At 43.3% G+C, this 13,687-nt stretch overlaps 1 protein-coding gene across 2 annotated transcripts in view; it reads right to left on the minus strand.

The window, feature by feature from the left end:
- The window catches only part of FGD5 (FYVE, RhoGEF and PH domain containing 5), a 186,629-nt gene that overhangs the window by 29,831 nt on the left and 143,111 nt on the right, over positions 1–13,687 (minus strand). Inside the window, exons 6-10 of one of the 2 annotated variants that reach the window (XM_027863997.1) lie at positions 13,110–13,270; positions 11,270–11,426; positions 9,975–10,059; positions 6,678–6,728; positions 5,228–5,286 (exon numbers count right to left, since the gene is read on the minus strand). In XM_027863997.1, coding sequence (XP_027719798.1) covers positions 5,228–5,286; positions 6,678–6,728; positions 9,975–10,059; positions 11,270–11,426; positions 13,110–13,270 — 513 coding nt within the window. Of the gene's footprint in view, positions 1–5,227; positions 5,287–6,677; positions 6,729–9,974; positions 10,063–11,269; positions 11,427–13,109; positions 13,271–13,687 lie in introns of both variants that reach the window. The other variant, XM_027863996.1, reaches the window with a different exon arrangement.

The following is a 13,687-nucleotide window of genomic DNA, read 5'->3' on the forward strand; positions in this document are numbered from 1 at the left end:
TTGGGGGAAGAGGTCCCCTTATAGCCCTTTTCTTGTGGGGTCATATCACAACAATAAAAACCTCATTCTTTGGATGGTCTTAATGTTAAGATTCCAAATACAATCTTTTCGGGCAATGAGTAACCACTGATCAAAGTTTTAGCAAAGTTAGAAAATTGACTAGCGCAGTATATAGCACAAAGAGTGAAGTTATACTGAATATTAATAGGGAACATACCAACATGTAAAATTTAAATAATTAACCTTTCAATTTTTTTTTGTAAGTTTGTAGCATGTATAGTTCTGAAGTTATTAATGCTTACAACTGCACCAAGACTTTTGGGACACCCTGGTTTGCAAAGTGCTTTACACAGCAGATTGGACCCTCGTTTGCCACTCAGAGCAAACCTCCGAGATGGGTGCTGTTGTTACTTCTCTTTTACAGGTGAGGGGCATGAGGCTCAGAGAGGCCTTGTCCAAGCTCAGTCAGCTAGTGAGTATTCTAAAGCAGGATTCAAACCTGGTTCTTAGGCTCATGGAGCTAAAGCCATCAATGACCTCAGAGGCCATCTAGTTCATTTTACAGATAAGGAAACTGAGGCTTAGGGACATGAATCCATTTGTCAAAGATCACACTGGCACGAAACAGCAGAGGTGGATTTCAACCCAGGTCTACCAACTGCTCTCTTCACTGTACACTGCTCTACCCGCTAAGCCATCCTGCCTCATCTGCAGAGACAGGCAAACCCTGTGTCCTGGACACTGTGGTCAGGAGCATAAAATTTCCTCTTGGGAGGAACTGTTGAAGGTTTGGTCTGAGCAGCCCCACAGGTTAAACGCTGTTTACCCCCTCCTTCAAGCCTCTTTGTTACATTATTTAGGAGGTTTTTGCCTTCAGAGTCTGGATTATTTCATTCTTTGTATTTTTATCTCCAGTGCTTAAACAAGTATGTGGCACTTAATGGATGTTTGCTGACTGACCGATTGAGTGGCGGAACCCGAGCAAGTCTTCAGAGCGACACCTACTGCTGACAAATATGAGTCGATGGAGGGAGAAATAAGGAGCAGGGATAGATGTGTGAAGTGCGTGTAAACATACAAGTAAATGCAGCAAGCTTAAAGAGATCAGCAGAATTGTACTGAATGAGACTTCAGAGTTTATCCAGTTCAATGCCCTCCTTTTCTTCCCCCTCCTCAGAGAAGAAATCTGAGCCTCAAGCTAGGAAGAGACTCCTAAGATGAAGTCCCTGATAGGGTTAGGGCTTGAATCTGTCTCCTGACTCCTAGTTCAGAATCCTTCCCTCCAACACTGATTCAGTGTTAACGTCTCCAATATACTGGGCTTCCCCAGGTTAAAGAGAGACCAGAGTGGAAGAAGGAAGGGAGAGAGGAAGCGTGCAAGAGAGGAAAGTGGAGTGGGGAGCACAATGTAGGTCTTTCCATCTGAAGGAACTCGTATAGTGTGATGGATGAGGCCAGAAGGAGGTTGGATACACTGGTGAAAAACCAGCTGTCCCCTCTGGATGATAACTCAAGGTTAATAAATGGGGCCCCAGGACAGTTGGGAAAATTTAGGTTGTAACTCAAGGCTGATGTCAGCACTGGCCAGACCATCAATGGGCCTCTTGCCTCTGCCCTATCCCTGAACTATAACTGGGCCTTCATACCCCACCTGGGCACCAAAAGCAGACCCTCTGTGGCTGTGCTGAGTGACCTTGGTCCTGGCCCGTCAGTGGAATAATAAGAGGTGGTATTTATTGCTCTAATAGACATGATCTTTTTAATCCTCATGATAAACCTTCAAGGAAAGTAGTGGGGCAACTAAGTGGTACAGTGGCTAGAGCACTGGCCCTGGAGTCGGGAGGACCTGAGTTCAAATCTGGTCTCAGATACTCATTAGCTCTGTGACCCTGGGCAAGTCACTTAACCCTGATAGCCTCACCATTGAAAGAAAGTAGCACAGCTTTCACAGATGAGGAAACTGGAATGGTGGTAAAGTAACTTTTGGGCTTGTCCAAGGCCACATAGGCATAAAGTTTATTGAATCACAGCATCGTGTCTTTAGAATTATAAGGAATCTTAGAAATCACCTAGGGTAACTTCTTGGTTTTAACAGATGAAGAAACTGGGTCCCAGAGAGGTGAAGGTCAAGAGGGATGTAAATGGCAGAACTGACATTTGAACCCTGGGAAGACAATGTGAGGTAGTGGAAAGATATTCTGGAATCAAAGGACCTGGGTTCAAATTCTGCCTCCTACCACTATAGGCCTCAATTTTCTCATCTGTAAAATTGAGGGCTGGACAAAATAAACTCTAACATCTCACCTAGCTCTATATTCTATGATCACATTTGTCAATGTATTTCTATTTCATAGAGAAGGAAAATCAAGCTTTTGGGTAAAAAAGTGACTTGTTTGTCCATGGTGTGTTAGTGCCAGAGTTGAGACTGGAATCCAAATCTTGGAACTCCTCTGGCATTCTTTCCAAACAATTCCATTCAACAATCCATCATGGGGGTAGAGATTTAGAGATGGAAGGGATCTTAGAAATCATCAAGTCTAGGAAACTGAGGCCCAGAGACTGCGACTCACCCAGCTTCACATTACAAGTAACTGAATGAGATGGGATTCAAACCCAGGGTTTCCTGGCTCTGAGTCTGGCACTCTACCCATTAGGCAAAACTGCCTCTATCTAATCAACATTTATTAAGCATTTATTAAGTGCCTATTATGTGCCAAGCACCGTATCCAGCACCGGAGGACACAGAGACAAGAATGAAACGTTCTCTGTCTTCAAGGCATTTCCATTCTATTAGGAGAGACAACACAAGAAACGTTAACTGCTCGCTGGACTAGTCCTGGGCTAGGTACTGTGGGGGGAAGCAAAGCTGAAGATGAGCTGGTACCTGCCCTTCAGGAGGTCACACTCTAGCGAACAATACTATCTCCCTGCAGAGCCCCACTGCTCAGCAGCCCCATACGTACATTGACTGAGGGGAATGGCGGTTCGAAGAAGACTAGCTACATCTGCCTCAAGCCTAAAGGGAAAAGACTGGCTGTAAAGGTCTGAGCATCAACAACATCATTGGGTGGTGTGAAAAAAGAAGACAGTTGCAGAAGCCCTTTGAAAAGTGAAAAATTATCTGGAAGTGAGAGGCAGCTTCAGAGAGGCAGTGTAGTTTAAAATGCATAATACTTCAGGGCAAGAGGACAAAATCCTGCCTTTGCTGTGTGACCTTGGGCCGGTCATTTCCCCTTCTCTAAGACTCAGTTTCCTTATCTAAGAGGCAACTGGGTGGCTCAGTGAATAGAGCGCTGGGCCTGGAGTCAAGAAGACCAGAGTTCAAATATGACCTCAGATACTAGCTCTGTGACCCCAGGCGAGTCACTTTGCCTCAGTTTCCTCACCTGTAAAATAGGGATGATAATAATATTTACCTCCCAGGGTTCTTGTAAAGATCAAATGAGATATTATTTTTAAAGAGCTCAGCACATAGTGGGTACTATATAAATGTTAGCTGTTATTATTTGTTATTATTTTTATGAAATGGGGCAGTTAGAGTAAGTGGACCTTAAAGGCCTTGCTGGCTAAGGCGTTCCAAGGCTGTGGTTTGACAGGTGGCTCGAGGGAGCTGCAGTTTCGGTGCCAGGAAGAGAATGAAGAAGAAGATCCCCAAGTCCTAGAACTCAGCCTTTCCGGCCGGCCAGGTAACCTCTCAGAAGCCACCCCTGGTGTTGCCCATGGGGCCCTTTCAGACATGTCAGAATGTAGCCTCTAAAACCAACTGCCCGGGTAAGCCAATGAGACAAGTGGTTTAACAGGATCTGCAAAACCTGGCCCATCTCACTAGGCGGATTTACTGACAGATCAAAGAGAGGGCTGGGGTAGAGAAGCCGTTCATCTTTGAGAGCTGGGGCCAGGGAGGGGAAGAGGGACTTCCCAGCTGTGCACGGCTGGCTTGGAGGACAACGGGAGGCTTTTGTTTCCTGGAGAAACTTCAAATATCAGCCAGGGTCAGTGCCAGGAGAGTCGTTTAGCTGCAGGCTGCTCTGGTGCCTCTCCTGGGTGCACTGCCTGGCATCCTTGCCCTCAAGCATGGGAGGGAGGCGGTCTCCTTGGACTCGATTCTTAATGGGGAAAATCCAAAAGGATCTCAGAGGTGGTGCCAACCTCAGGCTCAGTGGGAATGACGAGAGGCATCCCATCTGTTCCCCAAATGCTTGCAGTTGTTGGGAGTTTGCCGCTTTGAGGAGAGTTGGGAATATCCAGATCTTTGTGCCTTCACCCAGTGGAGTTTGGGCTATGGCTTTGGCTGGACCCAGCACCTCCAGCTGCTGCTTGGGGCAAGACAGTGTGGGCTAAGCTCAGAGAAATCCTGCGGTGCCAAAGGCACAGCTAATCACTCAGCAGGAAGAGAAACTCCAGCCTTGGGACACACAGTGAGACTATGTGCTCTCCCGATGGTTTTGTGGCCAGGGGAGCAGGAGCATGACGTTCGTGGGGGGCAGCCAACCCAGGGCTATGATGGGACCCAGGAAACCAGTACCCTTCTCCCCCTGCTTTTCTCATTCAACAAGGACACAGTTCCCTCCTGCAGGTGACACATTAGGCCAAACAATCAGGGTTTAGGAAAACCAGATTTTATTCTCAGATTCATACCTTTTAGAATATTGATTCTTTTGAATGAAATGCAGTGTGGTCTAACTCAGTTGAGTCACACTAAGTTCTAATTCTTCCTCAGACATCTATAAACTGTGTGGCCCTGGGTCGGTCACTCTAATCAGTCGCAGCCTCAATTTCCTCATCTGTAAAAGGGGTTAATAATAGCCCTTACCTCATGGGATTGTTGTAAGGATCAAATGAGACACTATAAGTAAAAATATTTTGCCAACATTAAAGCACCATGTAAATGTTAGTTATTTAGTAAAAGTCCCTTGAGGGGAGGGCCCACATTTTATACCTCTCTATGACCCTGGCCATATAGGCCAGTGCCTTACCCATAGCTGTGCTCAATAAAAACCTGTTGGTTGATTGACTGATTGATCTGAAGCAATCTTGTGTTTAACCTCTGTTTCTCTGCCAGAAGGGAATGGATGCTTACAGAAGGCCCAAAAGCTTCTCTCTCAGCCTTCAGAGAGGAGTTCCTTGGCCCCCTGACCTACAGCTCCAAGCTTCTGGCACCATTATACCACCTCATTTTGAAAGGGAGATTTTGCCGGGAGGATGGGCAGGGATGTCCAGTACTTACCCCTTGCTCCATGCTGTCGTTAGCTCGATCTGTGACTTTGGAGATGAGAGCCAAGGCATCTGGGAATGAAATGGAGCAGAAAGTGGGTTATCTGGGGTAGAGGGGGGCAGTTCCTAGTTTGTTACCCTTTACTGACCAAGCAAGCCCAGGATAATTGCTCTGCTTCTCTCCTGTCCGTGGAAAATGACAACAACTCTCAGTGTCTCTGCCTTAGAAGGGGACCATTCTGGCTGAGTCCATTAGAGTCTAAGCAACTTGAGCCCAGGGACTATCTTTTGCTTCCTTTGCATTCCCGGCATCCTTCATATTCATAGAACTGTGGCTGGCACATATCAGGTGCTTAATAAATGCTGGTTGACCAACCTGCCTCTGTGATTCTTCTGCAGTTACTACTTGGGGCCCCTCATTGGGCCTACACCAAACCTTGTGGAGTGCTTGCATGCCTGACGCCATTCCTAGAAATCAAGCTCTGGGCTTGGTCTGAAAGACTCAATGAGAAGAAGCTGAGGCATACACAAAACACTTTTGGAGGACCAGTAAAGGAGAACATTTTGAACTTTTCTCAAGCCTTACCTCCTCCCTGACCATGCCAAACATTTTCACCTGACTTTCTTTCTAATTTTCTGTACGTTCCACATATGTGCACTCTTACTTTTATAGTTCTTTAATGCTTCCCGAAGGGATGCCTGGTCTGTACTACTAAAATGTTCCTTGGGAGAAGGAAACAGGTCTCCTTTTGTAATCCCCTCAATGCCTAGTGCTTAGGGCATGGAAGGTGCTTAGCAATCACTTTTTGAATGAGCATGACTCAGAATTCTCTGGCTCAGAGAATTTGGGATATGTGGCCCCAGAAAGGTCTGTCTCATGCAGGAGAATGCCAGAGAAGTTCCCCATGCCCTCAGAAAGCTGCCAGTCTATTCAAGGAGACTTCCCAGTCCAACTTGTCTCTAACATTGCCTTAACCTGTGAGTTTTGGGCAACTCAGGTAGAGAAGAGGATGAGATCACCAAATGATGGGGTTGTGCCACAGACATGAGCTAGAAGCTACTGTGGAATAGGAGGAAAATCGTCTGTTTTTCAGTGATAGAGCTTTCCAGTTTCAAGAATGCCTCCTCTCCAAACCTTGGCCATGACTTTTTCTTCTTCAGGCTTGGAAATCATCTCAATCCCTCCACTCTTGAGAATTCCCAGATTTCCCACAATTCCCTAAAATTGTCTGAGACCCCCCAGGGCAGCAAAGCTCTAAGCTTGTGAGGAGTAATTTGGGGACCAGAACCTGGTGATTTCATGGGTTCCCGCTGTTTTGTCAAGGAGGATACATTTCGGTTGGCAAAAACTCAGCCCATGCCAGGAGGGAATGTCAGGTTAACTGAATCAACTTGGGGAGAGGAAGCTTTGATCTAGTTCCAGCCCGAACTAAGAGTACAGTTTCCATCTCTCCTGTTCTTACCTTGGGTATTTTCATACTCTGCTGAGTCTGGACAAAGGTTATTCAAATAATCTGTTGGAAGAATAAGAACCAAAAGGCAAATTTACTTCCCAGGTGAGCTCAGTACCCCAATCCCAGGGTCAGCAACCCCATATTCTCATTCACAGCAGAGACTCAGAGGCAACTGAATTCTTCCAACTCAAAGATGGAATTCAATTCAGTTCAAGAAGAATGTACTAAGTGTCTACTCTGTGCAAAGAATCATGATAGGAATACAAAACAAAAATGAAGCAGTCCCTGCCTCAAGGATCCTATATTCTGCTGGGGGGTGGAGGAGAAGGTCAAGGGGTCACAGATGTGTGCACTGATAAGGCAGTAAGTAAAGTTTATGAATGGAGTATCCAACCTTTCCATTTTTATTAGCCTAGAGAATCAGCATAGACATCTAGCAACATCATCACCACCCTCATCATTGCTATCACCACCATCAGATGACTGACACTATTCTCAATCCCTCAGCATTGCGACCCTGATCATCATTACTAGAGTGTGGTCTCCTCTCTTTCCCCCCGCCCCCTCCTCACCCCATCATCTCTGTCATTTATTTCATCATTACCATGATCATCATTATGATTGCTCTCATCACCATGCTCAGCAGCAGCAAAAACACTTTATGAGCCATTAAACATGGTACATATCTGAGGCATTATTTTTATCATTGTCCTCCCCAGAACCACCAATGTCATGACTGTCAATGTTATAACCATCATGTTCATTCTCACCATTGCTGTCACTTTCATGGTGACCATTCTCACCACTATCCTCAACAATATCACCATCATCACCATCATCACCATTACTATTATCATAATTTCTATTATGCTCACCATCTTCATTATCACCATCATCCTCCCATTGTCACATTTACCACCATCACTGTCATGCTAACAATCAAAACCATTATCACTGTGACTTTCCTCATCATTTTTGCTTGCCCACCATCATCCCCAGTACCATCACCACCATTTCTCTCATGCTCACCATAATCCATATTACTATCATGACCATCCCCATTATTGCACTCCCCAACATCCCCATAACATTCACCATCATCTTCATCACCACTGGTCATTTCTTCTGCTGATGTCACCATCTAAAGACAACATTCATTGAATAGCTGCTGTGTGCACAAAAGAGTCAAGATGCACATTTTTCTGCCCTTGATGTTTTTAGAATGGTCTTTGCTTTGGCCTTTCCCAAACCATGCCTTAGCTTCTTTGAATCTGGATTTTAGTTTTGCTCTTTAGGGCTACTTCTGGCCATGAATTAGTCCTGGTTTCTGGCTTGTGATGTAGGAGAAAATGCTAGAACTTAGGTCCAGGCTGTGACATTAACTACTTGTGTGACCATGGACAAGATATTTTACTTCTCTGAGGACTGGGCCTCAATTTTATCATCTGTAATGTGGGCAAAATAATACTTATCCTACCTACCTCGCAAGGTTGTTGTGGGGATAGGACTTTGTAAATCATAAAGAGCTATATAATAGCTCATATTCATAGATAAGTGTGAAATGTAATTTCTTTTCTTCCAGCGGAACATATTGGCCTGATACAGGGCAGACCTAGAAATTAAATTTCACCTGGAATTGATTGTGATTTTCATGTACCCAGTAACACAGTCCAAAATGCCAAGTCTGCCATGATATTGAATGATAGACTTTTTTCTGGGGTTCATGAGCAGAGTCTAGTCTCACAATAGTCTCAGCTTCTCCTCCTCTTCCTCTCACCTAATATGCACCAGGGGCACAGATGGATTCTAAAACCAGGCTCTGCTATCATCCTAGCAGCTTATTGGTGGGCTAAGAGTAAAGACAAGGGCATAGCTCCTATTCTGGATACTCCCCCTCACGTGCTCCCTGAGCTCTTTTCAGTGATCCCAGATGGGATTAGCCAACTCACTTCCCCTGCTCAGCCTCGGGACAATCTCTTTCTTCCCTGCTGAAGCCATTCCTAGAGAAAGGTCAGACAAAGAGCTCCATGGAACTTATGGCAGGAGAGAAGCAACATTTTATAGCTAGGTGGTGTGGTGCAGTGGTGTCAAACTCCAATAGAAATGGGCCCCATATTGTCTTAGAAAATCACAAATGGACATTATCTATATTGTATTTTAATTTGTTAAACATTTCCCAGTTACATTTTAATGTGGTAGGCATGCAGCATGCAAGAATTTTATGGGTGAGGATGGGGAAAGAGGAGTAAGTTTAAAACTTCTGATGCAGTAGGCAGAATGCTAGACTTCAAATCAAGAGGACCTGAGTTTGAATCCTGCCTAAAATATTTATTCACTAAGCAATTTGTTTAACTTCTCTCAGTCTTAGTTTCCCTTTGATAAAATAAAGATAATACAAGGAACCACTTCGAAGGGTTGTTATGAGAATCAAGTGAGATTTTATAAATATATATATGAATAATATTATATAATAGATAATATAACACATACATAATATATCAATATAATATATGCACTGCGATATATGAAATATATAATATATGCAATATATGTACATGTATAAAATATATAGAATATATATGTGCATATGTAAAACTGTATACGTGCACATATATGAAATGTGTATATAATATGTGTATATATAAATATATGTATATATTATGTATATATAAAGCATTTTGCAAATTTTTTATTTTTAAAATTTTAAACAATTAATTTATTTTTATTTTTCAACCATCATTTTCATAAGCTTTTGAATTTTAAATTTTCTCCCCCTCCTCCCACCTTCCCCAAGACAGTGTGCAATCTGATATAGGCTCTACATGTACATTCTTATTAAACATATTTTCACATAGTCATGTTGTAAAGAAGAATTAAAACCAATAGGAGGAACCACAAGAAAGACGGAACAAAACAAACCAGAAGAAAAGAAAAGAGCAAATAGTATGCTTCGATCTGCATTCAGACTCCATAGTTCTTTCTCTGGATGTGCATACCGTTGCACTTTACAAATCTTAAAGCACGACATAAATGTTAGCTATCATCATCATCGTCCTTGAATACAAACCAATTCAGTTTGCTGTTGTACTGCTGGACTTCTTATTTCACAGGGGTCGCAGAAGGCTACTCCCAATGGCAAAGTCTACCTTCCCTCACCCACGTTGCCCCCTCCCAGCCTTCACAGCTGCCCTGATATGTCCTCTGCCCATCCTGGTCCACCGTGTCCTCTGCCCATCCTGGTCCACCGTGTCCTCTGCCCATCCTGGTCCACCATGCCCACATCCCTGGTGACCTCCCCAGGCCCACCTGTGAAGAGCACTTGGTACTGGAAGATGCGCTCTACCACCTTCAGGAGCTGATGCTTCACACCCTGGCCACCACTTTGAGGACTCTGCTGGTCACAAGGAGAAGAGAGGAGAAACACTCTGGTCAGTCCCTGGTGACTTCTGAATGAAAGGTTTGCCCCAATGGTCTGTGGCCCCCATGGATTCCATGCTGAGTCTCCTGTGTGCCTCCTCACTCCAGATCCACATCCCTCCCAATTCTACCCCACTCTGAGTAGCTGTGTTTTCATCAGAGAAGCAGGTCCCAGACTTTCTAGAGCTGACTTGATGGTCTTAGAGAGTTTCTGTGGCTAAACAATGCCCCCTGTTCCTGCAGGTGACCTAGTGATGAGCCTCAGAATCTTTCCAACTCATCCGGACTTATGGAAGCTTGGACCCTTCTGGCACAGGCTCTGAGAGCCCAGAGTTACCTTCATGACATGGTGAGGTATCACTGAGAGTTGTCATCAGAGCCTTCAGCCTCTTTTAGAATCTGACTCTAAGCTCAGTCCCTTTAGGAAACCTGCCCTGATAACTCTGCAAAGTTCCCTACTTTATGCACGTAGTCAGCACAGTGTTTATTAATATCTATTTTCTGTCTTGTGGCCTTGTGTCTCTTTTGTGATATAGTGGCTAGAGCATTAGATTTGGAGTCAAGAAGTCCTGGGTTCAAATCCTACCTCTTCGACATTTACTAATTATGTGATGCTGGGTCTCAGTTTCCTTCATCTGAAAAATGAGAAGGTTGGACTAAGTGACATCTATGGTTTATTCCAGCTCTAAATATATGATGCCGTGATAATAATCCATGATCTATCAGCCCCATCAGACTGGAAAGGGCAGAGGGCATAGGAAGGATGAGGAGAGAAGATGTTAGTAGCTTATCCTTCCCCATTCCTAAATCAGTAGTTCCTTCACCTTTTGAGTTCAAATGGAACATCCAAAAAGAAAAGGTCAGAAGACCCTAGACAGTGTAGCAGGGTTTAGTGGAAAGAGCACAAGACTTGAAATCAGGAGATAGGGGTTCAAATCCTAGCTCTAACATTTATTAGTTTTATGAGCATAGGTAAGTCACTTTTCTAAGCCTCAGTTTGCTAATCTGTAAAATGGAGGTATCAGTACTTGTATAACCCACTTTGTAGGGTTATTTGTAAAGCAAGTGCTTTGTTGACCTTAAAACACAACAGAAATGTGAGTTATGACTAGTGACAACAATAATAATGAGTGTGCATTGAAATAAGCAGGGGAGGTAGGGGGAGAGAAAGGGGGGGACTTTACCTCAAATTCCCGGATGGTGGTGGCCAGTTGGGAAGACTTGATGCAGTTTCCATTGAGTAGAGCCAAATTCTTATCAAACCTCATGATGTAAGCCACATGGTGGTCGAATTTTGGTGCCCGGGTTAGGAAAATGTCAGCCACCTTTGGCTGCTCTTCCCTGAAGCCATGTGAGAAAAATAGAAGTAGGGGATACTGTGAGTAAATGGTTTAAGAATTACCAGCAGACCCTTCTGTAAGATGCCTTCTGATTTCACCAGTCACCCCACCTCTGTCCTGTGGAAGGTGTCCTGCCTTTCACGGGAAACTAAGCTTTAATCTACTGGTGTTAGTGAGGTTCAGATAAAATAACATACGTAAAGCATTTTGCACATTTTAAAGCATCATATAGATGTTAGCAAATATTATTATCATCTTCTCATTCTTCTCATTTTGGGGGATGGTATCAGATAGATACAGTCCTAGAACAAGTCACTCTCCTACTATTATTCTTTTACATTTATTTATATATAACATAAAAAACATATTTATTTGTATTTAATATGTGGGCTATTGCACACATGTATAAAAGTAACGGCTTTTTTGGTAGGTGTAGAAAAGTATTAGAATGTAAACTCATCTTCTGTCGGCTCACTTCAAGCATCCTTGGTACCTCTCCAGTAGCAAATAAAATGGTGTGAATAAGTATCTTGCCCTATTCCCACATGGTTTTTATTTCTTCTGCTAATTCTCAATTTTTAAAAAGCTGAGTTTTTTTTGTACTCTGGAAATTAAGAGTATTTGGTAGGGTGACATAAAAATCGTGTTCTTGAGTTTTCATGGATCAATGTTCTATCTGGGCAATTCAGGAAAAAGCTTGGTCTGTGATAATGGTCCACTTCCAGTAGCAGGTATTGATTGAGTTCTCAGGGATATTTTTAAAAATTTATTTTATTTTCAATTCAGCGAGCAAAACAAACATTTCCATAACACAGTAAAGTAATTGGCATACTACAAAGTATGGGAATTTGTAATCTGTCACTCCACGAAAGATAATGAGCTTCTGATGTATAATTCGAGCCATTAGGATATGTCTTGCTAGGTATTCAGTAGGCAGTAAATTTTTGTAGTCTGCCACACTGCATTACAGTTTCCATGGGTTTCTTGTGTCAGCTTCATTGATTACTAAATCTGGGCTCTTTCAAGGTAACCTTCCCGTAATTTATTATTATTACTGTTGCCAATGGTGGTTTGAACTTCTGGAAAGAGCTGTGGCTCTTTTGTCTTCCCCTCCCCCCTCTAGGGATGAACTCAACTGTTTCGTCAACTGTAAAAAAGCAGGGGTTAGACTAGAAGATCTTTGCTTCAGTAGTAGACGGCCCAAGATATCTTCCAGCTCTGAATCTTTTGAAACCCATAGGGTCTTGCTCTATTAGTTCTGCTGTGTGTTCTAGCTCAGCAGAACTCTGTCACTCCATGCACCATCCTATCCTAGGATATATGGTATATGGTATATGGTATATGGTATATGGTATATGGTACACTAGAAAGATCAGAGACTGGAAGTTGGAAGACCTAGGTTTAAATCCAGGCTCTGCCAATTTGTGGCCGTGTGACTGTGCAAGTCACTTCATTTCTCCTTGAATCTCAGTTTCTTCCTCTAGAAAATGGGGATAATGACACTTGTATTACTTTTATTCTAGGGTTCTTATGAGGGAAGCTATCTGTAGAGGAGTGTGTGTGTGTATGTGTGTGTGTGTGTGTGTATGTGTGTGTGTGTTTGTGTGTGTATGTGTGTGTGATCATTATAATTCCAAAGCACGAGCATCAGAAAAGAAGATTGGGGCCAAGGGAGGCCACTCACCAGTTCAGTATTCTGTCTTCCAGTTCACTCAGGATCTCTTGGTGGAGTTCATTGATGGCTGGAAGCTCACTCAAGCCTTGTCTCAGTTCACTTCTGGCTAGTGACTCTTCGTTGTCCTCTGTTTCCTCACTTAGGGCTTTTAGTATTGCCTCATGGAAATCCTGAAACCCAAGAGAGCCTGTTAACAACATGCTAAGCTAACAGAGCCAACGTCGCCTCTGTGTTGGACAGATATATCTTTTGGGGTTCCTGGGTGGGGCAGTTGAAGTAGTAAGGGTCCTGAGAGTCAGCAGAACAAATTTAAGGATGTGCCATGCTGTGTGACCTTGGGTGAATCACTTAACTTTTCTGCATCTGAATTTCTCCAGCTCTATGAATTTGGATGAATCCCCTTTCTCTCTCAAAGGGGTAAAATAGGTAAGAGCTCAGTGGATAAACATTGAATGAATATATGATGCATAGTTTTCAAAAGAAGGATTGCAACTATTATCAACCATATGAAAGATTACTCCAAATCACTAATAGCAACAAAAATGTAAATCAAAATAAGTATAAAGTTTTAACTCATATTCAGCAAA

The sequence above is a fragment of the Vombatus ursinus genome, unplaced genomic scaffold (genome assembly GCF_900497805.2).
Source record: "Vombatus ursinus unplaced genomic scaffold, bare-nosed wombat genome assembly UNPS02014773.1, whole genome shotgun sequence".
Taxonomy (NCBI): domain Eukaryota; kingdom Metazoa; phylum Chordata; class Mammalia; order Diprotodontia; family Vombatidae; genus Vombatus; species Vombatus ursinus.